The sequence below is a fragment of the Protomyctophum bolini genome (assembly GCF_963924005.1).
Source record: "Protomyctophum bolini genome assembly, chromosome: 6".
Taxonomy (NCBI): Eukaryota; Metazoa; Chordata; class Actinopteri; order Myctophiformes; family Myctophidae; genus Protomyctophum; species Protomyctophum bolini.
In genome coordinates this window covers 33,243,457-33,266,936 of record NC_137867.1, presented here as the reverse complement: position 1 = coordinate 33,266,936, position 23,480 = coordinate 33,243,457, and the positions used below count along the sequence as shown (strand labels likewise).

The 23,480-nt window shown below is 43.5% G+C and overlaps 1 protein-coding gene across 1 annotated transcript in view; it reads left to right on the top strand.

Moving 5' to 3' along the window:
* The window catches only part of hmcn2 (hemicentin 2), a gene marked incomplete at its 5' end in the record, with an annotated part of 74,761 nt that overhangs the window by 17,830 nt on the left and 33,451 nt on the right, over positions 1–23,480 (top strand). Inside the window, 28 exons of the mRNA XM_080765765.1 lie at positions 155–313; positions 779–973; positions 2,917–3,012; positions 3,407–3,534; positions 3,635–3,779; positions 4,133–4,245; positions 5,157–5,319; positions 5,527–5,686; positions 8,413–8,540; positions 8,723–8,974; positions 9,736–9,819; positions 11,690–11,881; positions 11,994–12,124; positions 13,364–13,511; positions 13,645–13,771; positions 13,875–14,032; positions 14,176–14,454; positions 14,551–14,693; positions 14,787–14,937; positions 15,628–15,849; positions 16,019–16,132; positions 16,342–16,529; positions 19,948–20,044; positions 20,337–20,501; positions 21,625–21,738; positions 21,980–22,176; positions 22,656–22,737; positions 23,272–23,403. Of these exons, the coding sequence (XP_080621891.1) occupies positions 155–313; positions 779–973; positions 2,917–3,012; positions 3,407–3,534; positions 3,635–3,779; positions 4,133–4,245; positions 5,157–5,319; positions 5,527–5,686; positions 8,413–8,540; positions 8,723–8,974; positions 9,736–9,819; positions 11,690–11,881; positions 11,994–12,124; positions 13,364–13,511; positions 13,645–13,771; positions 13,875–14,032; positions 14,176–14,454; positions 14,551–14,693; positions 14,787–14,937; positions 15,628–15,849; positions 16,019–16,132; positions 16,342–16,529; positions 19,948–20,044; positions 20,337–20,501; positions 21,625–21,738; positions 21,980–22,176; positions 22,656–22,737; positions 23,272–23,403 (4,263 nt within the window). The remainder of the gene's footprint in view (positions 1–154; positions 314–778; positions 974–2,916; positions 3,013–3,406; positions 3,535–3,634; positions 3,780–4,132; positions 4,246–5,156; positions 5,320–5,526; positions 5,687–8,412; positions 8,541–8,722; positions 8,975–9,735; positions 9,820–11,689; positions 11,882–11,993; positions 12,125–13,363; positions 13,512–13,644; positions 13,772–13,874; positions 14,033–14,175; positions 14,455–14,550; positions 14,694–14,786; positions 14,938–15,627; positions 15,850–16,018; positions 16,133–16,341; positions 16,530–19,947; positions 20,045–20,336; positions 20,502–21,624; positions 21,739–21,979; positions 22,177–22,655; positions 22,738–23,271; positions 23,404–23,480) is intronic.

Genomic DNA, 23,480 nt, shown 5'->3' with positions numbered 1-23,480 from the left:
GTGTTCCATGCTAAATGCATTGGAATCCTTTTTCACCACCTTCACATTATTCAGACAGAAACTACCGTAGTTGGCAGGATTAAAAAAGTGTGTGTGTGTGTGTGTGTGTGTGTGTGTGTGTGTGTGTTTTGCGGGCACGTGCGTGTGTGTCCAGGTGATCTCGAGGTGGGCTCTGCTCCATTTGTTACCCAGGATGTGCACCGTGGGACGTTGCATATTCGAGAGGTGGTGGAGGTGGATGCTGGAGAGTATACCTGCGTGGCAAGCAATTCTGCTGGGTCTTTCACTGGCAATGTCGTTCTGGAGGTTGGAGGTGAGAACTCTGGCTTTAATTTCATGTAATTTCAAGGCGTTTAGGTGTTGATAGGAATCTTTATTCCCGGGTTAACCTTTTCAACTGTGTGTGACCCCATGTGACTCCTTTTCTGCCCTTTATATTGTCCATTGTGAGTTTTGGGGGATATGTTGTATCCTGGAAACCAGACTGATTTGCTTCGTTGAACCTTTCTTTTATTTTTTTACTTAAAAACCCCTGCAGAACAGAGCCATCAGTCTGAATTCCAGGATGCATATTTCGTCTGATGAGAACATGCATTATGTTTTATACTCTGCTACAAAGCCAAATTTCCCACTTGGGACCATAAAGTCTGCACTTGAAAACGGAGGGGGATTGTATCCGCTCATATATTTCATTGTCATGCTTTCATAGAGTATGTTCATGTTTCAGTATTCAACAATGAAACCCAATACTTCTTTGTTGCCACTATTCCCACTACAGGAGGCCCCTTGTTTTCTGAAGCGCCTGTTGACATCACTGCTAATGTAGGAGAGAACATCACACTGCCCTGCGTTGCCCGGGGTTTCCCGTTACCCACGGTGACCTGGCGCAGACAGGATGGCAGACAGATCCTTATGAAGACCGACAGCCAGAGTAGAACAATGCAGCTGGAGAACGGGCATCTTCTGATCCATAGTGAGTCACCCGTCTGACACTATCGCAGCACTAAAGCACACAATAAACTGATTGACACCAGTGAAGGAATAAACACGTCTTAAGCATTTGCTTCACAGAGGCTCACCCCCCTCGATGAGCTGCTCATCTGGGGGGATTCATTCATCATGCTCAGGATTAAAGTTCCTGCCCACCACCGTGCAGACTGGGCTTTGATTCCTTCACATTGCATTCAGCCTGGCCGGGCTGGATGAACACACAGAATGGGCCATGTTTGTGGGTGGGAAGCCGGCAAGGTATAGCGTGTGATAGCGTGTTCCTCTGTACACAATGGGCCCTATTTTTGTCAGTGCCTTATCCCTACACTTCTTTGCCTTTTTTACTAGATCGGCTATTTGAACTATTCAAAAATGTTTTTCAAAATAGAAAAAAGGCAAAGACGTTTAGGGATATGGGGTAAGGCACTGACAAAAATAAGGCCCTTTATGTCTGTACTTTCGGGTGAAACAAAATGTCTTGCGACTCTGTGTGTACTTGAGGAGTGGTTGTCTACCCCCTCCCCAAGACCAACAGTAGGGGTTGACAGTGACTATAGACGAATCCGCAGAGAGCTGCCCTTTATTCAGTCATATCTGCGGTGTCGCTGTATTCAAGCTGTAATACTTGACACCGCAGTTATGAATGTCACTCTGCGGATTCGTCTGTACTCATGGGGGGAATTGACATAATGGCAACATTGCATGGGGAGAAAACATTTAAGACATGACAATTGCAAAATTACAAATCACAGAACACCACAGAAAGGAAAAAGATGATAATTGCAAAAATACAAAACTCATAAACAAAACAAAACAAATCATCAGTCAATGTCAGTAATACATTTGTAATCCACATAGCAGTACAATACTCCCACCACAACAAACCCCACAAACCCACACTCCTCCAGACCGCAGACAATGATTCGATCACGAATGAATGGGAAATAAAAATAGAAGTAGTTTATGGAAAGCAAAAGGAATGAATGGGAAAATAATAGTTTCTTTTAAAATGGATTTCCATTTATGTATAAAAAAAGATAATTAATTTAGGTTCATCATCTACTATCTACTATAATACTGATGGTTTGTAAAAAAAATAATAATAAAGAAAGAAAAACTATTAAAAAAATATATTTCAAACAAAGTTTTATGTTCTCTGTCATTCAGTGAAGTTGGGCTTACATTCAAATTAAGTTAAAGTGAATTTCAGCTGTGAACTCTGGAAGCCTTGAATAATATAAAATGACTAATCTTGGCCTCTGGAGGAGATTGTATGTGCTGCTCACCCTTTAAACATTTATAGTCTGTGTAATATTATATTGGAGGAGAACAGTAGTATTTGCACGCAGAAGTGGTCTGCTTTCATCACTGATCCCGTCTGTGGTTGCCATCTGACCCAATTTGCTCAATCTGTTGCAGATGGCTATATTTTCACCTGCCATTGTTTGAGATGGAACCTAATGGAATTGTGTCACTTGCACACATGCCTCCCTGTCCCTCGCTATCGTTTTTTCAGTGTTTACACATGTTGTCATCAGCTATTTAAACACGAGTCCAGCTCTCCAAATAGAAGAATTGAATCATATGTTGATCTTCCATCATATGATCTCCAGAGAATTGACTGTGCAGGATATGTGTGTTAGCCGGCAGACAGCTGAAGCAAACCCATTAATCCTATTATGCTCTATTTATAACTCTAATTACGGCACAGCCAAACCAATAACACCATATCCACGTTGAGTGGATGATCTATAGACAGAATGATATATCTGTTGTTAGTGTTAGTGTGCACTTGTCAACCATATTACATACTTGGTTTCTTTTCCCAGTGAGTATGGATGTCTATGCTTATGGCTACTTTATAGAGTGATGAGTGTATACGGCAGTAGTATGGCCTTTTCAATGCCACTGGGGGTTTCTCTGCAGGTCTCTGGTTGGATGATGAAGGAGTATACATATGTGAAGCCAGGAACCAGTTTGGAAACATCAGGACCGAGGCCAGAGTCAGTGTCGGTGGACTGGGTAGGCTTGTTTAGTCTCTCTTTTTTTTCCATCTACACGCCATTATTGAACCAGTAAGTCGTGTTTTCATACACCGTCATTTGTCACACTGTCAATTCGCTGACGTTTGCCTACAGGTCTGCGGTCGAGCTTGCTGACTTGCTATCTCAACTACACGCATTGTGGACTTGTTACATATTCATTGGTTGCCACTTGCCACCTAGTCAACCTACTTCACCTTTCCAATTTGAAACACATGGCTGTAGCCTTAGTCATCGTCATAACAATGTCAAATGCTCCTTTCTATTTTCACAACGGCCGTTTACTCTATATGCAGTATATATTTATATCCAGCTGTCTATTTATTATCCAGCTGTCTATGATGCCCCTCTACCCTCTATGCCTCTACCCACAGAGCCCCCTCTTTTGGCCCAGGGTGCCCCGGTCATCACCTCTGGGATTGGTCAGTCGCTGAGCATTCCTTGCATGCTAGTGGACGGAATACCTCTTCCCGAAAGACATTGGTCCAAAGATGGAAAACCTGTAAGATCAGGCAGTACTAAATATTTATGCATGTCCATCATGCAGTGTGTGTGTGTGTTTATCATTGTTTGCCAAACACACTTTTTTGTTCACACGGTAGGTGCAGCAAACGGGAAGAACCTTTCAGAGGAGTGATGGCAGTCTGTATATGGAGAGAGCCATCCCAGAGGATGCCGGGAAATATGTGTGTACCGCCGTCAACGTGGCCGGCACCATGAACATCACAGTCACCCTGGAGGTCCACGGTAAGAGGGCACATGCTAATCCCAAACATTTTCTACAGAACGGGGGCTCATCTAGAGACAATCATTGCAAGAATGCGCTGACTCGGCATGAGAAGCAGCATGTAGGTGATGACTTGACCACCTGCTGTCATGGTAATGAGTACTCTCCATGTAGCACATGTTTTGATGAAAGGGGTCATTCTCTTCATGAGCTCTGTAATGACAGACGGGGCATGATTATGGTTCATCATCAGTTTGTAATGAAGAAATGTTTCATGCAGTCGGGCTTGCCGACTTAAGGCCAGCGATAATTCAGTGCCTACTTGCTCATGGCCGGTCAGACAGCTGTATTACTGACCTACTTACTCCCACAGCACCGCCCGAGATCAACGCAGGTCCCAACCACTACATAGCTAATGAGGGCGTAGCCATCACACTGTCCTGTGAGGCCAGTGGAGTTCCCAAGCCAGCTGTTGTCTGGTCTAAGGTAGGATGTCACGCTTCTTCTTAGCCCAAATGTACTTTACTTAATGACCATTTTGGATGCGTCCCATGAATCCGTACATGACTAATAGAGTGGCTCTGTTTTTCTCAACCAAATCTAAAGGGAAATCATTGTTTTGGCCATTTTGTTGTAAGATTGATCACTCCTTAAGGCAATGCTAAATCAAATTTCAAATAGAAGCGAACAAAAACAAAACATCTTGGCCTAATTACATAGTTTGTTTTATTGAACTAATAACTGCCTATCTTTTTTCTAATGTGATCCAGCAACTAATCATCCACTCTGTTTCCTAGATTATTTTAAATTGATTACTTTGCTAGAGATGATATCATGGGTTTACTGAGCACACGTATTGCCCAGAAACAGATAATAAGATGCAAAGTATCTCTCTCTTTTTTTCTTTTTTGATCGACTAAATCTATTAGTCTGATGATTAAACATACGGTAAGCCCTGTATTACACAGTACAGCGGCATGGACACATTTGACACATGAAAATCTACGAGCTCACAACACATGCATTGTGAGCTTGTAGATCTGCTGTTTTGTGTGTGTGCGTGCATGCGTGCGTGTGTGCCTCAGTTAAGCTATTTTTACAATGTCTTCTTCTAAGCATTCTCTGGTAGTTGCTCTGGAGTGAAGTAAATTTCTATTCTTGTCAGATAAAAATGAATCTGCAAAAGCCATCTTGTCTTGAAAGGAAGTGAGTGCGCTGCAGGCTGTGTTCCCCTGTGTACATGTGTTTTGGAAAGAGAGCTTTAAGTGGATCTTGGTAATTACACAACGCATCAGAGGTTGGACTTGAACCCTTTAGCCTAGTTTAGTGTCCCTGTGCTGTTGTTTATACGGTATATAAACTCTGGATTTGTGCTGCCCTGTTCCCTGCACCCCCAGGGAAGACAGCCCGTAGCCAGGGAGAACACCTTCCTTCAGTCTGATTCTGATGACGGCCACCTCCACATCCTCCACCCAACTGCAGAGGATGCTGGCATCTACATGTGCTCCGCCACCAGTTCTGTAGGATATGCCAGCCGAGAGGTCCAGCTCAGTGTTAACAGTAAGACCTAAACAGATTCCACCACATTCACCTAAACATAACGTTGTTTTACAGAATGTAACAATAACAATAACAACTGCCCTCTCTCTCAAACTCCAGGTGAGATTCTGACTTTCTGAGTCAAATATTCCACTTTTCCCGCTTTCGGGAATAGCCTATCTAACATGATTGCTTACTGGTGGTTACATCTGGTCTCCCTCTCTGCAGCCATGCCCAAAATAATGGGTGTAAGCGGGCATGACAACACGGTGAAGATGGCTGCTGAAGTAGGTACCGAAGTCGTCCTGCCATGTGAGGTCCAGGGCAGTCCGTCTCCACTGGTCTTATGGAGCAGGAACGGGCAGCCCATCCCTCCCGTAACCGCCTGGTAAGAGGAAGTCTCACGTCACACAATGTAGCAACAGTGCAGTAAAACAGGTAAACAGCCTGTAAAGGACCAGGTTCTCACCATACCGTACCCCAACCAACCCGCTCCCCTTTTTTTACAAGGGACCTTTGATTGAAGCCGGCTGTCATCTCGGGCTGACGTTAATGGTTGGAGTTCACTTAGTGGAGCCTTTTGAAGACAGGCAGGCGCATATAGACAACAGTGGTGCTGCAGTGTAGCGGCTCTGTGGAGGAACATCTGGTCCCACACCACATGGCTCACTGCTCCGTGGCTCTCTGGTGTGGTCACTCTGGGTTCAGACAGGCAGGCTGAAGCAGGGTGTTTAGCCCACAGTCTGCAGCGGGGACACAAGAGAGCTTGACGACAGAGAGACCCCCCTCCACCAGACCAGATTGTATGGCTTTGGGTAGATAGAGCAGAACGGACGTAAGGGGGTTGAAGAGCTGTGGTGGCGGCTGAATCAGATATACTTGTGTGGGGCCAGGAAGGAGGAATAGTGGGGGAAGAGCATGTGGGTTAGTGTGCCGGGAAGAAGGGAGAAAAACGTACGGAACACAAGATATAAGTGCCGTTTGCCTGACGTTGAGGTTCCCCGGGGGCTTTAGCCGTAAAACAACATGTTGACGCTTTACTAGTCTTGCCTGATGAGAATAACACATATCCATGAACTACCCCTCCACACCATGGTTTGCTTATACTGGCACTGTGGAAACTGACAAGTGGTGGAAAGAGGAGATTCTTTCTCTCTGGATAACCAGCCCTCATGTATTTACTGGGACAGATTGTGTGACTGTTGGAATGACTCAGTACATGGGTGTTAAGAGAGATCTCATGGTCATTTGTCCCACCTCAAGGCTCATGCAAAGAGGGGAGGGAGAGAGGGAGAGAGAGAGAGAGAGAGAGAGAGAGAGAGAGAGAGAGAGACGGGGGTAATAAGGAAACAAGACAAAGAAAGGAGGGTAGGGGACACGGGGTACGTGAGAGAAGCAAAGCGAGGATGAGACTGATAATGGAGCAGAAGAGGGGCGAGAAACCCAGATAGACAGAGACTTGTAGAGGGACACTGGGTCAGTGGAGCTGTTCAGACTGGTGCATCTTCTGATTAGGCAAATTTGTCCCCTTGTCAGTGTATCAGGCAGGCTGTGTCCACAGATGACTGAACACCAAAGTGAAGCCTACTTTATACTTAGTTGCGGTTGGTGTCGTGCACCAAAGCCGAAGCAAGCTGATCTACAAACTCACAAGGCGTCGTCGCAGCACCACGCCGTGTGAGCTTGTAGATCGCCAATGTTCGCTGCAAAACACTGGAGTGCAACCAACTAGATGGGCCTGAAGTCACCGGCTCATCGCTTCTGTGTTCCAGCTTCGCTAGAGGCTCATGTATATGTTGTCACGTGACCCTTTTGCACGTGTCAATGCTTTAAAGAATATTGCATAATTTCTGTCGAACAACACTTCGTCGAAAGGGTCATGCAATGAATTATGTATCAAGTGGATTGACCACTGCAGAAGAAGTCATTTGGTGCCCATGATGTATGCTACTGTTTCTTCCTAGCCAGTCTAAAGAGGTGGGGGATGAGGCAGCCATGTGCGTGGCTGAAATACAGAGCTCTTTGTGCTTCCAGCTCGTCGTTTCCACTTAAATGAATTTGTTATTGTTATAATTCAGTTCCTTTTGCAGACACACTTATCTCAGATAAATCGCAGAGCTCTGTTTATATTTGCTCACATTATGAATTTGTACAGCTGGATAGCTTCTGGCGCAATTGGGGTTATGGCTGTCTACTCTTTGAAGTGCAGCTCTAACTAATAGTTTACTTCAATCAGACATTGCCTTACATTACAATGGAAACGTAACAAATCTCCAATAGCAGTCTACCTAGTCCTTTGACATTTATGACCTACATTTGTCTTATGTTGATATTTTCCCCTTTGAGGATATATTCTGTTCTACAGTATACTGTACATATCAATTATGGATGTGTACATTTGTAAAGACTAGAGGTTCAGGCCGCTATGCGGCCCTCACATATCTAAAGTTCAGGCCGCTATGCGGCCCTCACACCTATGCTGTACCACTGATCCGACTGATGTATCTGAGTCATAGCGGTCGGATCTGTGGTTTTGGACAACCAGATCTCCATACGCCTATATATGGCTGCATCGGGTTTGTTTATGGTTATGCCTGAGTCATAGTGACATGGCTGTAGTCCTGCCTACTGTATGAGCGTATAGGTTTATTTGTGGTTATGTTTGAGTGACGTGCTCGAAGTCCATCCGCCTGCCCGTTCGCCTGCTGTCTGCCAGGCCACTTGTCTGCCCACCTGTCCAATTTTAATATAGGATTTAAAGATGAAATTATGAAAAATATAAGCAATTGTTGGAAAGATATAATTTATAACATAAAAATGTATTCAAAACCCATGTCTGTTTGTTTTTGCCAGTTTAAAACAGATCAAACATTTCCAGTAAAGACCATGTTGGTTTGATGGAACAAATTTCAGTGACATCAACACATATTCCCTGGGCAACCAGTATCTGTGGTTGATTGTTAATATACACATGTTGAGATTTTCATGCTAAGAATGTTCAATTTGAAACATACTTGTATTCCCTAAACACAAACAAGGCCATAGATCTCCATTGACACTTGACATGTTGTGTTTTTTCCATCCCTTCACCCTTGCCCCTTAACCACTCCCTAGGTTCACGGTTCTCCCTTCAGGCTCCCTAAAGATCACTGATGTGCGACTGATTGATAGTAAACTGTACACCTGTACTGCACAAAACCCAGCAGGCAATGTGTCCCTAAGCTACAATTTGCACGTTCAAGGTAAATGACGTAGTTGGAAAGTTTACGAACTTGTCAGACACCTTTTTTTTTACGATGCTGTCATGTTGATAGATTATATGGATGAATACATCACTGGAAAATAATAATAATAATAATAATTATGTTTACTGAATAGTTCAACAGAAATGGTGAGACGTGTATGTTGATTTTGTACCACTCAGCTAAGCCTCGGATCCAAGCAGCTCCCCCCTTGCTGAAAGCCCTGCGTGGCCAAACGGTGACTCTGCCCTGTGTGGTTCACGGCGAGCCCAGCCCTCAGGTCCGTTGGTTTCACAATGGACTGCCTGTTGAGGTCAGGGACACTGCCACCCTTAGGATCCAGCAGGTCAGCCGTTCGAATCAGGGCACCTACCAGTGTGTGGCCGAGAACAATGCTGGACAGGACACGTTGGAGATCAATCTAGAAGTTCTAGGTGGAGTACAGTTTTGATCCTCCAATTCCATTTGTTTACCCAAAATACCATAACCTATTCATGGAGAATATAAATAAAGTAACACGCAGCAATAATGCACAATAGGGAAATATGCTTGCACAGCAACATCTGTGAAAGTAACCTTGACCTAGATCGGGTACTTTGAGTGTTTAGACATAAGCGTGTCATGGCCCAGTTTTAGACTCAAGTCTTTACAGTTTTATTCTGTTGAGGTAGCTCTACACTGCCTGTGGACAAGCATGCCTTTAAATCCCACTTTATCTGAGCCAGGTTGGGGGTGCTAGAGTTGATTGAGGGTCCTATTTGACCCGCAAAGGTCACTCAAGCGATTGATTCGCTAAGGGTTTGGGTGGAGGAAGTCCAAGCTTAAGCTTAATGAGAGTTGGGGGCACAGAAGTGAGGACCTATGACTCATGTTGTCATAATTAGGACATCTTTTCCCCGTAACATCACAGATTAACCTTTCACTAATGCTTAGCCGGAGGTTGATGTTTACTGTAGTTAGACAGGCTCAACTTAAACCTGTCAGAGAAAGGTCTCAAATCTTACACCTACAACAGACGTAGAGATGCCCAGAGGGATTCCACCCTCTCTCTGTGTATCTTTGAACAGCAGAGCCTCACAACCTTATAATAAATAATCATCATATCATTTTCATGTCTGTTTTAAGTAGATATTCACTGTCTCTAATACCTTTGTACTTTTACATGACAGCTAAATTGCTTTATCTGTCCTCACAGAGGCCCCGTCTTTTGCCGAGCCTGGAGACGCTATTATGGAGAAAGTTGCTAACAATAAGGTCATCATTCCTTGCCCTGCTGAAGGTAAGAAGTTATTCATGGATGACTCAGCCTAGGACAGATTGACTGGGGTTTTTAGAAAAGAGAAAATGTACGCAGTGTGGTGAAAGTCAATTGATGCTGCAGTTGCTTTTCTTTAGTTATGATTTGAGGACATGGTTTTCTTGTTTTCAGAACAAACACCACTTGTACAGTGTTTGTGCACGATCAAAGATACGCTCTGCTATCGCCTTAAGCTTGCATATGCCAAAACAGAAAACAGCATCAAGATACATTTTCTATGTAGCACTCTGTAAACCATTGTCAGTTTATTTCAACACGCATATGAGATCATGAAGCGCCACCCTACAGAGATGGGAAAGCTTCCATTTTTTATTGCGATAGAAGAATGTGTGTTATTTTGTGTGTATGACTGTGTTCCATCAGTGGATGGGTGCACTCTAGCTTTTCATTGGTGATGTTAGAACTCGCCAAGCCATCCCTCTGACAAGACAATGTAAATAGGCATTGTTTGTATGGAGCCATGCCATGGTAACAGGCTATGTTTGAGAAGGTGAGGACCATGACTAAATGGGAAGCAACAGCTGGAACATCATTCTGCCTGCTGCCTCTGTGAGCCACATCTGCTTTCCTCTGCGAGAGGCCTGCTGGGAGAGGAATCCTAATTACAGGCTGCTGCTGGCAGATAATGGACAGAGTTGTCTGAGATACACCATGGAGTGCAGGAAGAAGAAGTGCACCTCCTTGCAAGTCACACAGGCAAGAAGGCAGACGGGCAGGGAGACAGTAACAGGCCCCCCTCGTAGAGCTTATGTGTGGATGCTCAAAAGCTCTTTGTACCTTGAAGAAGCAGCCAGCACAAATGCTCCCTCATCGATTGCGGGAGATGTGTCAACGGCAGACCCGGCCATAAGGAGACTGTTAATGTGCAAATGAGAACATTGTGTTAGGTAGTCATGAAAAACACATGGAGGGCGGCGGATCAAACTTTGTCAGCTCCGGCAAATCAATTCAAAGTCTTCTAATGAAATGTTTTAGCATCTAAAACATATGTATGCATTTGCTCTCAGCAATGAGATAATTAATATGAGTCTCTGAATTTCCAAAACTGTAAATGTGTTCCAACGGATGGCTGATAACATCACCTTCATTTCCCTCTACATCTCTTTGGTTTAGTATTTTTGGACCAGGGGATTGATAGTGTGCTGGGTTTCCCCTGCCTTCCTCTGTGGTGTCTGAATATGTAGCACCTCTGTAAATAGACAGAGCAATGGTATTTAGGTCTCTGTTCCTCAATGTTCTGTCACTGAGACTAACTAGAGAGAATGGCAATGCTGTAGCTCTGTCCTTTTTTGCCAGTCTGTGGGGTAAGAAGTTTCCTACTTTACACCTTTCTCTTTCCCCAACGCATCACTCGCCGTTCATCCCCATTTGCAGTTCTTTTCCACACTGTAATCCGCAGAACACATCTGTTTTAGGTGCTTGAGTGCACGCACCAGTGCCTTTGAACTGCTAGTCGCACCATTCTTATGCCTGCTGCAAAAGGCCCTCACCTCTGATTCCGGTAATAAATCTTTATGCCTGCACTTTAAATCTGACATCTCCCCGATATATTGTGTTTTGCTTTTTTTCGTGTGTGACTCTGACCTTGAAAATCAGAGTTTGTGAAGTGACGGGGCTCTCAGTAACCATTTTGGCATGGTTTCCCCCACTGTCCTCCTGTCCAGCAGATAAATGTACAGCCTGCTTTTTCCATTCTGGGCCGCTTGCCCATTAAATTCTTCTGCAGAGATGCACAGAGACGGAAGTAACTTTTCTTTCTGTCAGGCGTGATCGATAAAGCTGATTTCCTTACGACTCATTTCAATCCCCCCTCTTGTTTCTGCATCTGCAGGTTCACCACCTCCCAAGGTGCGCTGGTTCAAGAATGGTCTGGAGATACACCGTGACCAGACTGAGCTTTCAATGGCCCAGGATGGCTCCCTTGTGATTGGCTCAGCATCTGCCAGCCACAGTGGAGACTATAAATGCATTGCGAGTAATGAGGCGGGCTCCACTGAGAGGAAGACCAGGTTGAAAGTGAATGGTGAGCCTTAAGTTTCTAGCTATTTCTGTCTACACATGGCAAATTGCCTTGTGATGGTGAATTCTGATGTGACAACTGACACATTTTCCATATTATTCCTTTGTCTCTGTAGTTCCCCCTGAGATCCAAGATGACGGCCAGCCCCGGAATTTGACTGTCACCTTCAAGCAGCCTCTCACCCTTGGCTGTGATGCTTTTGGGATTCCTTCTCCATCAATCACTTGGACTAAAGATGGCCACCCTGTAAGTTCTCATAATATAAAGCTAAAGCCACAAGCTACCACCTAGACATATTGGGCTTAAAAATCACATAAAGATCAGAGGATTATTTTCAGTATTCAAAGTTTCAAAAACATTTTGTCAAAATAAAAATATATAAAGTAATAAAACGTAATGTACTACTAGTAAGTAATCCAGTAGTAAATAATAATAGGTAAATGTGTTGAGTGAGCATCAGCTAGGCTTATATAGCATAACATTTAGAATTGCACCTGAGGATATACAAAATAGTTATAATTGCATCTTACCTGGTAGAATATGTCTATGTTGCAGCCCAAAAGGAAAATATACATAATTTACAATATACTGAAAAGTTATGAATCAATTATTGGCAACACAAGATATTCTCTACATTCTATACGTTGCAGTAGAAGGATATTATTTTTTCACAACTAATTAGATATACAGTGCAACTAGCATTCAGTATTATGCCATGAACTATTACAATTTGACCAAGAAACAATCTGAAAAATGTATACAGGCTTAAATGGTGATTGTATCTGTATTCCAAGTCAACATTTCAGTCTGCAGACCTTTTTCAAGGCAAGTACAGCAATGACAGCACTACATTCTGAAGAGAACTAAATATTGGCACTGATAGGATTTTGCATCACAATTACTTGCAGCAGGTCACCTTAGCTAATTATAGCAGGGAAGATTGCACTTCAATTACAGATACTTGTTTACAGTTTTATCCACTCCCTTTCTTTTAAAGTCACAAACACCTTTTTAGTGAGCATCAATATAATTTGTATTCAGTATTCCAATATAAACAAGACAAGGAAGGTTGTAGGTCAATCTTAATAACGTGGCAGTAGGTCAGGAGGTAGAGGGGTCATTTGGGAACACGAAAGTTCCTTGTTCGTTCTCCGCCTCCTCCTGCCTTAGTTTAGTGTCCTTGAGCAAGACACTGAACCCCACCTTCTCCATGTGTGCTGTTCAATAGTTGCCAACTGGTGATGGATTTGATTAGGAGGACAAATACCTGGTATGTGAAAATGTACTTGACCAATACCGCAACAACAACTAAAGGGGACACATGTATTATTATAAACCAAAACAGCAAAATACAGGAATAGGAGTAACTCACCCTGGTATGAGCTATATACCACTGATGCAAGTTTCCATAATCTAGCTGTGCAATGCCACCAAGTGGCCAACATAATAAATACAATGATACTGTTCTTGAATTGCTGTGTCTAGGTGGATACAAGTCCTGGAGTATATCTGGAGAATGGCAAGAGACTGCTGAGAATCTACAGAGTCCAATCAGAACATGCAGGCCAATTTGCCTGTAAGGCCCAGAACTTAGCAGGAGAGGCTCGCAGAGAATATAATATAGTAGTGCAAGGTGAGTACATATACCATAAACAATGTCTCTGTGTTTCTACTGTTCAATTAGTGGTGATTCACTGACATCTACAATACATGGCATGTTTATGTGTAGTCACCTGGTTTTAACCAGCCTGTCTGCCATGTTACAGCCCCACCAGTGATCTCAGGAACATCTAGGTTACAGGAGCTGTCTGTGGTATTGGGACAGGAAGTGGAGTTCCAATGTCGGGTCAGTGGGAGACCAGCTCCCAGGGTGGAATGGAGCCGCGATGGAGAGTAAGCATGATGGCTTTCTCCATGACATCCACCAATACACCTGCAGTATAATGTACAGGAACTAATAATCTGACTCGACCCACCACCCTGTCTTTTTCTCCAGGGTTCTGTCCCGTGATGGGGACCCTCATGTGGAGTTTTTAGAAGATGGCCAGGTGTTGAAGGTGAAGTCTGTGAGGCTGAGGGACCAGGGACTCTATCAGTGTCTGGCCAGGAACAATGCAGGGACTCAGATGCGCCAGTTCAGGCTCACCGTGCAAGGTTAAACCGCTGCCTTGAAATTCACCCTCTCTGTCTTTACAATCATAAAAAAACATCAATTTAAAAAGGTTTACACCTCAATGTATATGAAGTACAAAGAGTCTGGGGTCATCCATCTAGTTTGTACCTCTGTCTCTCCACAGCTCCCCCCACCATCAGCGGCCCCAGTGAGACCACTGAGGTATCAGTGGTGCTGGGTTTCCCCACGGTCCTAGCCTGTGATGTTGAGGGCTCTCCCGCTCCCAGTATCACCTGGCTGAAAGACAACCATCCCATCGTGTCCAGTACTCAGCTGACCTACACCCGAGGTGGGCAGGCTCTGCGACTTGGCTCAGCACAGGGAGACAGCACAGGCTTCTATACATGCCGGGCCACCAACCCAGCTGGAACTGCTCTCAGACATTATTCACTCAGTGTCCTGGGTAAGAGATAAGCCCTGCACGAGTCTGGTCTTACCTCATGTAGATATATTCATTTGGGGATCATCAGTGTGTAATTAATAAATGTTTTCTCATCAGTTCCACCACAGATAGAAGGAGACTCAACATCCCTGACCTTTGGTGGCAGGGAGGAGAAAGTACGGATCAATGGGACTTTAACGATATCCTGCCTTGCCAAAGGCTTCCCTGAACCCAAGACTCAGTGGTTTAAAGATGGACAGGTTGGCTTGTGGCAGTTTCATTCACGTGTATAGTTAATATTTTGCACACGTAAGTGAGTGTTATAAGTTATTGCTTTATTGTTTTCTTAATAGTTTCTGAATGGAATCATCCATGCTGGTGTTCAAGTGAGTGAACATGTTCTACACATAGAAAATGCCATGCTGTCTCATGAAGGCCTGTACACCTGTGTCGTCACCAACACTGCAGGAGAAGACAAGAGAGACTTTCATGTTACCATTCAGGGTGAGAAACCAGCTCGCCTTTCTCACACAATAATCATACAGCCTCGACTTGAACACACTAAAACATGGATGAGCCAGGATGACAAAATATTTAAGTAAAAGAAAAATCCCTCAATAATACACTAATTTTACCTCCTCATTCACTAGTAGAACCTATCATTTTTGCCAGGTGCTTGAAGCACTTGGACTACATTTGTACCCACTACTACTGACGACCGTAAAGACGACGATAGTGGCAACTTTAGTGATGACCTAGTCAAGATTTGCTACCTTACTTGCGACCTAGTCATAATTGTCCAGCCAATGATAATCTGAACGGCATAAAAACCCATACTGTGAACCATGCAATGCAGAGTGAGTGTCAACAGAAGCTAATGTTATGAGCTAACTGGAGCTAGAGGACAACCATAACAAAACACAGTCGGAAACGAACGAAAACGGGCGCTACAACCTGGCAGTTATGACTGAGAGTCATTCTTGTTTTGTTTTAAGTGTTACATCAAACAGCTGGCATATGGCTTGGTGTCCATTTGTTTAACTGTCAAAATATCTCAAATAAAATAACTAAAATAATCATTACACCAAAACCAAGCATTGAGTTAACTTATAGAAACAGACTCTTTTCTTATTGAATGTATAAATATCACAGTTGGCAGGTACAGTGACCCTAATCTGACCTTTTTCTTGTCAGTTCCTCCAATATTCCAGCGGGTGAATAACAGGGAAGCAGCCTGGGGCCTGAGAGATGAAGAGGACGATGACGACGATGAAGGCATGACGGAGAAGATGGAAGTGGTCCTGGGTCATCCCATCAGCCTGTCCTGTGAGAGCAACGCTATCCCCCCACCCAAGCTCAGCTGGTTCAGAGATGGACGCCAACTTACCGCTGCTGATGGAGTGCTGCTGCTTCCAGGTCTTTACCGTATGATATCAACTTGACCGGCAAAGTTGCTGTTCTGTAATAAAACAAGAAGTCCCAAGAGGCTGTGCTTTACAGTAATTTTAGAACAGCTAAGGGGTCAGGCTCAGCTCCCATGCATCAACCTTTTTTCCCCCCCTTTTTTGTGGATTTGTGTTCTCAGGTGGACAGGTACTACAGATTCCCCGGGTGCAGAGAGATGATGGTGGAAAATATACCTGTCAAGCTGTCAATGAGGCCGGGGAGGACCACATGCACTTTGACCTGGAGGTCCTGGGTAAGCATGTACATGTCTATCTCAGTCATTTTCAACCTTTTTATTTCAAGGACCCCCCGCCCACCCAGTTTGCATTAGGCCATACACCCCCATTTGATATGAATTCGATCTCTGGGACCCCACCCATTAGAGTTAGACCATCATTAGAAATTCACTATGGTGAAATGTGATTGATTGTTTGATTGATTGTATTTCCTTTCTCCAAACAGTCCCCCCAGTCATCATGGGCTCATCAGAAGAGTTTAGGGAGGACATAGGAGCGGTGGTGAACAGCACGGTCATTCTGCATTGTGATGTGAGCGGTCACCCGGCACCGGCCATCTCCTGGCTGAGGGGTGGGCAGCCGGTGCACATAGACACACAGCATCATATCAGTGGGGATGGAACCCAACTCCAGGTGAGTCAGTGTTATGTAAGGCGGGAAAAGGGTCATGTGCTGTGAAAAATGTTCATTAAAGTAGGCTTCCCTGGGGAAGAGATGCTCTGTGTAGAATACTACTACTTTTAGTGAGCAATCAGTGATTTATGTTTTACTTATAAAATGGATAGTTGTAAATTACTCATATAAACACACACCTGTGACCGCATTACATCAGCATTACTGCGCCAAATAAATTGTTCCAAATGGCATATTGTGCTGAGAATTTTGATTTACTGGATAGGGGTAGAGTCTAAACTAAGTACTGTAAAACAGACCTTATTTGGCTCTGTACTTGGTCTGCTATCCTTTCCTTTCCTCTCGTTTCCACAAAATGTCTTTGTCTTGTGGCGTGTTGTGAGCTTGTAGATTGGGTATATCTGGCGAATGTGCGTGCGCCCCCAGAATAAATGGTGCTGTAAGCATGCTTTCCACTGCATCTGTGTGTTGCTGTGTCTGTTGCTTGGCAACGATTCTGCTAAATGTCACTGAAGAAGTACATCTATTTGGCAGAAGAATATGCTATTTATAAATTGTTGCATTTTTTTAATGCTGTTTTTATTTTATGAAACATTGCTAAGTATATGTAGTAACCGTTTTATGTAAGCAATAAGCCATGCAAGGCTTTCACAATTGCTGTGAACCATGGCATCTTGGGACATATTGCTTCATTCAATGATGCACTGCTTCACACTCATTTAGTGATACAACCTTTAGTCTATGGATATAAAGGCGGAAAGACGGAAAACGTCACCTGAATTAAAGAAATTAACATATATTTATTAACACGAAATACTCATAATTACAACAATCTTAGACAATGAATACAAACAATGCAAAGCCTAATTGAACTAATATAACCCAACTATAAACCTAACATAAACACAACCAAGCAACAAACAATCAAGACAAAATGTAATTTAAAAGCCACTCAAATTAAAGGTCTCTCTCAACAGAGTTGGTTACAGTCAGACTAACCCCTTGTTAGGATTTATTTTAATTTAAAGATCTCTGTGGGCCTGAAAGTGTTTTTTTGTATTTGTGCAACATGGTTATCATTTTTGAATAAATGTATAATCGATATATAACGATATATCGATATACATCGTATCGTGGCCTGTGTATCGTGATACATATCTATCGTGAGATTGCAAGCAATATCCACCACTAGTGGCCCCCAGCCAATCCACTGCGTAGGCGTCATGGGGCTGATTAGAGCCAGCCAATCAGTGGCGAGAACAGCAGCTGGCAGTCTCCAGTGATCAAGCTGTTTGCACTAAGCTAGGTAGCAGCCTGGGAAACAAGAATGACTCAGTCATAATAATTGGCAGGTGCAATAAGCTCTTGTAGTGCCCGCTTTAGTTTGTTTCCCACGTTCTTTTGTTGGTTCACTCACTGTGTTATGTTCTCGCTCCAGTTTGCCACTCGCTCTGCGTTGTGGCGTTCGGGGTATGGGTATTTAAACCGTTCAGACTGGGTTTTATGGGTAAAGCTTAGGAGGCAGCCAATCATGACTAGGTGACAGTCGCTAGTAAGGTCGCTAGAAGGCAGCCAATCATGACTAGGTTGTCACTAAAGTCGTCTTTACGGTCGTCAGTAGTGGTGTAGTCCAGGCGCTTTTCAAGCACCTGGCAAAAATAAATCAAGAAAAATGCTGCTGGCATTGTTGTCCCTGAAATTTTGGAACGTGTTCAATGAACAATCGTGCACGATCCCGTTCATATTTTGGGTGAACGTGAACTGAACGTACTGTATTTCAGCTTGATAAACGTTATTGAGAACTCGTTCATTTCTGCCGTGTGTGAACGTCGCTCTTTCACAGTTCACTTCGTTCAATAGTGTCAGATTTCCATAGAGCCTTTCAGGCGAAACCCCAGCTAAAACACAACGTAAACAGGCCTTAATATGTACTGGACACAAATTAACGTAATCAATCTCTGCCTTGCACTTCTCTGGAGCGCACAGCTCACAACTGGTTGATGATGCTCGTGCTGCCGCTTATGCATGCAGACAGTCAGATACAGAACATGTCCCGACCCACAACGCACTGAGGTAAACTTGTTGCTTGATTAAACATAATGTGCCGCGGTGCCACCGAAAGATAGATTCCAATAGCTTATTTTTACATGGAGGAGTGCTGTCTGTACATAAATCGCCTCGGCCAACAAAACACATCTCCCTCCCACAGTGAAGCCTGATTTATTCTTCGTTGTACGACATGCTGTAAATACGCATTGCGTCCGCCACACGTTGTGAGCTTGTGGATCAGCTATTTTCAGCACGTTGAAATATGCAGGCTGTGAGTGAGAGTCAATGCTACGTTCAGAAACTTTTGCCTTTACAATTAAAGCATTAGAGCTAGAACAGGATTACGCATTCGTTGGCATTTCACATTGCAAAAGGGTGCAGGAAGAGTGGGCACATGGCACATAAACATTGTGGGCACCTCAGTGTTAAATTGGCTTTCCAAAATGTAAAATAAATAAATAAGGAATTAATTTGGATAATGGTAATGGATATATTGTAAAAGTTGTCACTTATTAATCCAAAAGTGATTTGTTTTTAAAGGTTTGGACTTTATTCCCAAATAAAGTCTGTGGTTCTATATGGCTATGGGCTGTGGCAAATTGGCAATAATTGTGACCATAGCTCGCAGCAACGTATTGGCAAAATAAATAAACAAAGAACTAAAAAGAACTAAACTACAGTAGTTCATTTTTGGAATCGTGGACTTTTTTTGTTCAGATTTTTGAATGATGAACTATGAACTGAAGTACCGGTAGTTCATGTAGAAAGTGAACTTTCCCAACACTGGCTACTGGACACTATACCAAGAACAATTTGCACATGTACATTTGATTTGACAATGCTATATACAATATGACAAGACTATATGCACATTTGATGCGCATTTGATTTGATTATACTCTTGAATCTTCTTTTTCTTTCTCTCCTTGCTCTTTTACGCACTGTCCCTTTCTTTAAAAAAAATATTTTTTATTTTGTAAATGCTATTCTACTGTTATTGTCTATGCTGCTGTATTGTCTGAAGGAAGCTAAACCAAAATAAATTTTACTCTTATGTACGTGTACACAAGATGTAACAATAAAGTACAACCTTGAACCTTGAACAGTGTGACATAAGTCGATTTGCCGCAAGCAGCTGTGGCAAATCTGTGGCAACAACTCTCCACCAAACAGGAAACGAGAGTAATATAAAATACATGCAGTAGTGGAATTAGTGAAATACGTCTGGCCGTAACATATACCGTAGTTACACACATTGACATCTATAAGAGCTGCCAAATTCAACCATGTTTTCTACTGTTGTCCTTTCAACAGCCCTAGCGGAACATTACTGTTTAACTTTCCCATCATCCTTCCTCTTCCCTTTCAGCTGCTTAGTGTCCAGGTGTTCGACATGGCAGAGTACGCGTGTGTTGCCGAGAACAAAGTCGGAACAGTTGAGAAACACTTCAGTCTGACCGTTCAAGGTGAGTGAAGCAATTCATCAATTTGTCCCGTTATTCTTTATCTGACAAATATTGAAACAGATGTTGTCATGTGAAGAAAAGATGTGAAGAATATCTCTTTCTCTTTATCCAATTCACTCCCATTCAGCTCCCTCTGTTCATACTGTGGACAATATATTATATTTAAAATAACTTATTTACATAATATAATTTCTGTTATCATACAAACAGAGGGTCTGTGAGAGAACAGACACAGTCATTCTCTGTAGAATGGGAGAAAGAAAAATGTAAATGCACTTTTCTTCTTCCCCAGTTCCTCCAAGGATAAGCGGACAGAAGGAGGAGGGGGTGAGCGTGATTGAAGGCCACATGGTGTCCCTGTTGTGTGAAGTTCTTCAGGCCTACCCTCCTCCAGAGATCACCTGGACCAGAGACGGACAGATCCTACAATTTAGCACAGGCATTCATATCCTGCCAGGTCAGCAACATTAAGCACCGTCCATACATTAACACAGTGTACTACTAGTCACGTCAATCCCTAATATCCGTGCGACTAAATATTGAAATACACCAAGCCGACGGCTGGCTGAAAACATTGGGGATAGTGTGCTTGGTGCCTCGTAGAGCCTGATTAAAATATGAATCGGCACTTGGCCTTTGCCTGTAGTCTGAGCCAATCAGCCTACTGAGTAGGAGAAGCCATTTGTTGTGCAAATGAGGAGGTGACGGAAACTCCTCCATACAGTGAGAACACTGGAAGGAGGTGACTGAGACTCCTCCATACAGTGAGAACACTGGAAGGAGGTGACTGAGACTCCTCCATACAGTGAGAACACAGAGGAGGTGACTGAGACTCCTCCATACAGTGAGAACACTGGAAGGAGGTGACTGAGACTCCTCCATACAGTGAGAACACTGAGAGGAGGTGACTGAGACTCCTCCATACAGTGAGAACACTGAGAGGAGGTGACTGAGACTCCTCCATACAGTGAGAACACTGAGAGGAGGTGACTGAGACTCCTCCATACAGTGAACACTGGAAGGAGGTGACTGAGACTCCTCCATACAGTGAGAACACTGAGAGGAGGTGACTGAGACTCCTCCATACAGTGAGAACACTGAGAGGAGGTGACTGAGACGCCTCCATACAGTGAGAACACTGAGAGGAGGTGACTGAGACTCCTCCATACAGTGAGAACACTGAGAGGAGGTGACTGAGACTCCTCCATACAGTGAGAACACTGAGAGGAGGTGACTGAGACTCCTCCATACAGTGAGAACACTGGAAGGAGGTGACTGAGACTCCTCCATACAGTGAGAACACTGAGAGGAGGTGACTGAGACTCCTCCATACAGTGAGAACACTGAGAATTTGAATTCGTTTTTTAAACACTTGAATCACTGCCGACCCTTATTGCTGTGATCCTCCACTGTTGTCGGTCGACATTCGGCTCGGTCTGTTTCCTGTTCCTTAAAGACGGCATCTGTCTTTACTCTGTTCTATTTTGAGTCATCCGCAGAATGCAATTTTAAGTTTCATTAGATTATCGCACAAATATTAAATCTTTTACTATATGCCTGGCTGTTGTTGTATTGTGCAGGTGGTCAGATGCTGCAGTTGCCCCGGGCTAGAGTAGAGGATGCAGGACAGTACGTCTGCACGGCCACCAATTCAGCTGGCCAGGATCAGAAGAGCATCCTGCTGAGTGTTTATGGTAAGAGACATGCTAGTAGCATCTGCGCAGTTCAGCAACACTCACAGATGATCTAATCACAAAACACTGCTGAGCTATATAATATGACCCACAGAACAGCCCTGGAGGCGGCAGGACAATGGCCCTATGACTGTTCACCGCAAAACCAGATGTGACAGCCGTTAGTTAAGGATTGAGTAATGCTTCTATGAAATGAGTCATGGTGAGATCATCTCACTGTCCTGTCATCATGTTCCGATAGTTTTGCCCACTCTGAAGCCTCGTCTGGACACTGAGTCAGAGCTGGAGACTCCTCAGGTGGGCTCCTCTGTCACCCTGCGCTGCGAGGCCAGGGGTCTCCCAAAACCTGAGGTCACATGGTACAGGAATGGGCAGCAGCTGGTACCAGGGAATGGCCTGAGGATTGATGATCACCTTCTTGAGATCATTGGAGTGCAGGTCAGAGTTCCGTCTCATATAATAACAACAATAACGTATTAGTATTTATTTCCTGATTAACCACTTGAACCCTAGCATCATCGGCTAACATTCAGTGAAAATAGCAGATCTAGAATAGAATAGACTTTATTTGCCATTTGCACAAGTGCATGAGCTCAGCCCCCAGGGTCAGCATTAAAAAAGACATATAGAGAAATACAGACGGGGACAAACCTTCAAAATATAGTGCAATTCATCTATCATAATTCAGTTAATCTTTTGTGATTCAGGTAATTTGTGCAAAAGATGGGGCCTACTGCAATTCAATTAATCTACAAGCTCATAATACTTCACCATGCGATGCAATGTGATGTGGCTAATATATTTGGGGTAGACTAGGGAAAAAGGTGCAGACCAAGTATAGAAGCTTGGGGAACCCGGTCAACAAAGTATTATGTTTTACGTGGTTAATTACTCTGTCCTGTTTTTCTGGTCCATAGTTGGCAGATGGTGGCACCTATACCTGCAAGGTATCCAATGTGGCAGGACAGGTGGACCGGACCTTCAGGTTAACAGTTCATGGTGAGACATGCATCATCTGTTGTGTTTTGACATACATACTGTATATACCCATTACATATTCTTCTTGCATTTGAGGACTAGTGTATGGGAGCTCTTTTTTCTTTCAATATGTTTGGTCTGTGTATGGGAGCTTTAACTTTAAATCTTCTCCTACCCACCTGTTGCCTTTGTATGCAAAATACTTGCTTTTTTATTATAATAAGTCAGTGAATACTCAAGTTTCTACATGAGATTAATTAAACTTTACCAGTAATTTGAATTCATTTTAAAAGATGAAAATGATGAAAATCAGTTAACGAGAATCTTCTCTGACCATTTGTATATTAACTGATAATAGACCTAGACCAGAGGAACAGAAATCGGAGCAGATTCTCTGATAGTCTCAGAGTTTCCTAGGTCTTTTATCCACCAGGAGCTGATGAGAGAGTGAGCACCACTGCAATTAATCAGTAACTCACTGCAGCTGTAATGGGAGGAACACAGGGGAGACCTGTTTCGGTTTCAGTTTTACTCATAATATCCCTGTCACCATAGTTCCTCCTGTCCTGGATGGACCTCTCCATGAGTCGCTGATCCAGACAATGGGCTCCCGAGTCACCCTGCTGTGTGAGGCCTCAGGGGTCCCTGTTCCCAGCATCACGTGGCTCAAGGATGGAACTCCCATTGGTAAGAGGAGTGGAAGTGAATGGTTGTGGGGAAACTGCATATTCTGACATCTAAAAATGTCCTCTCAACAGGGAAAT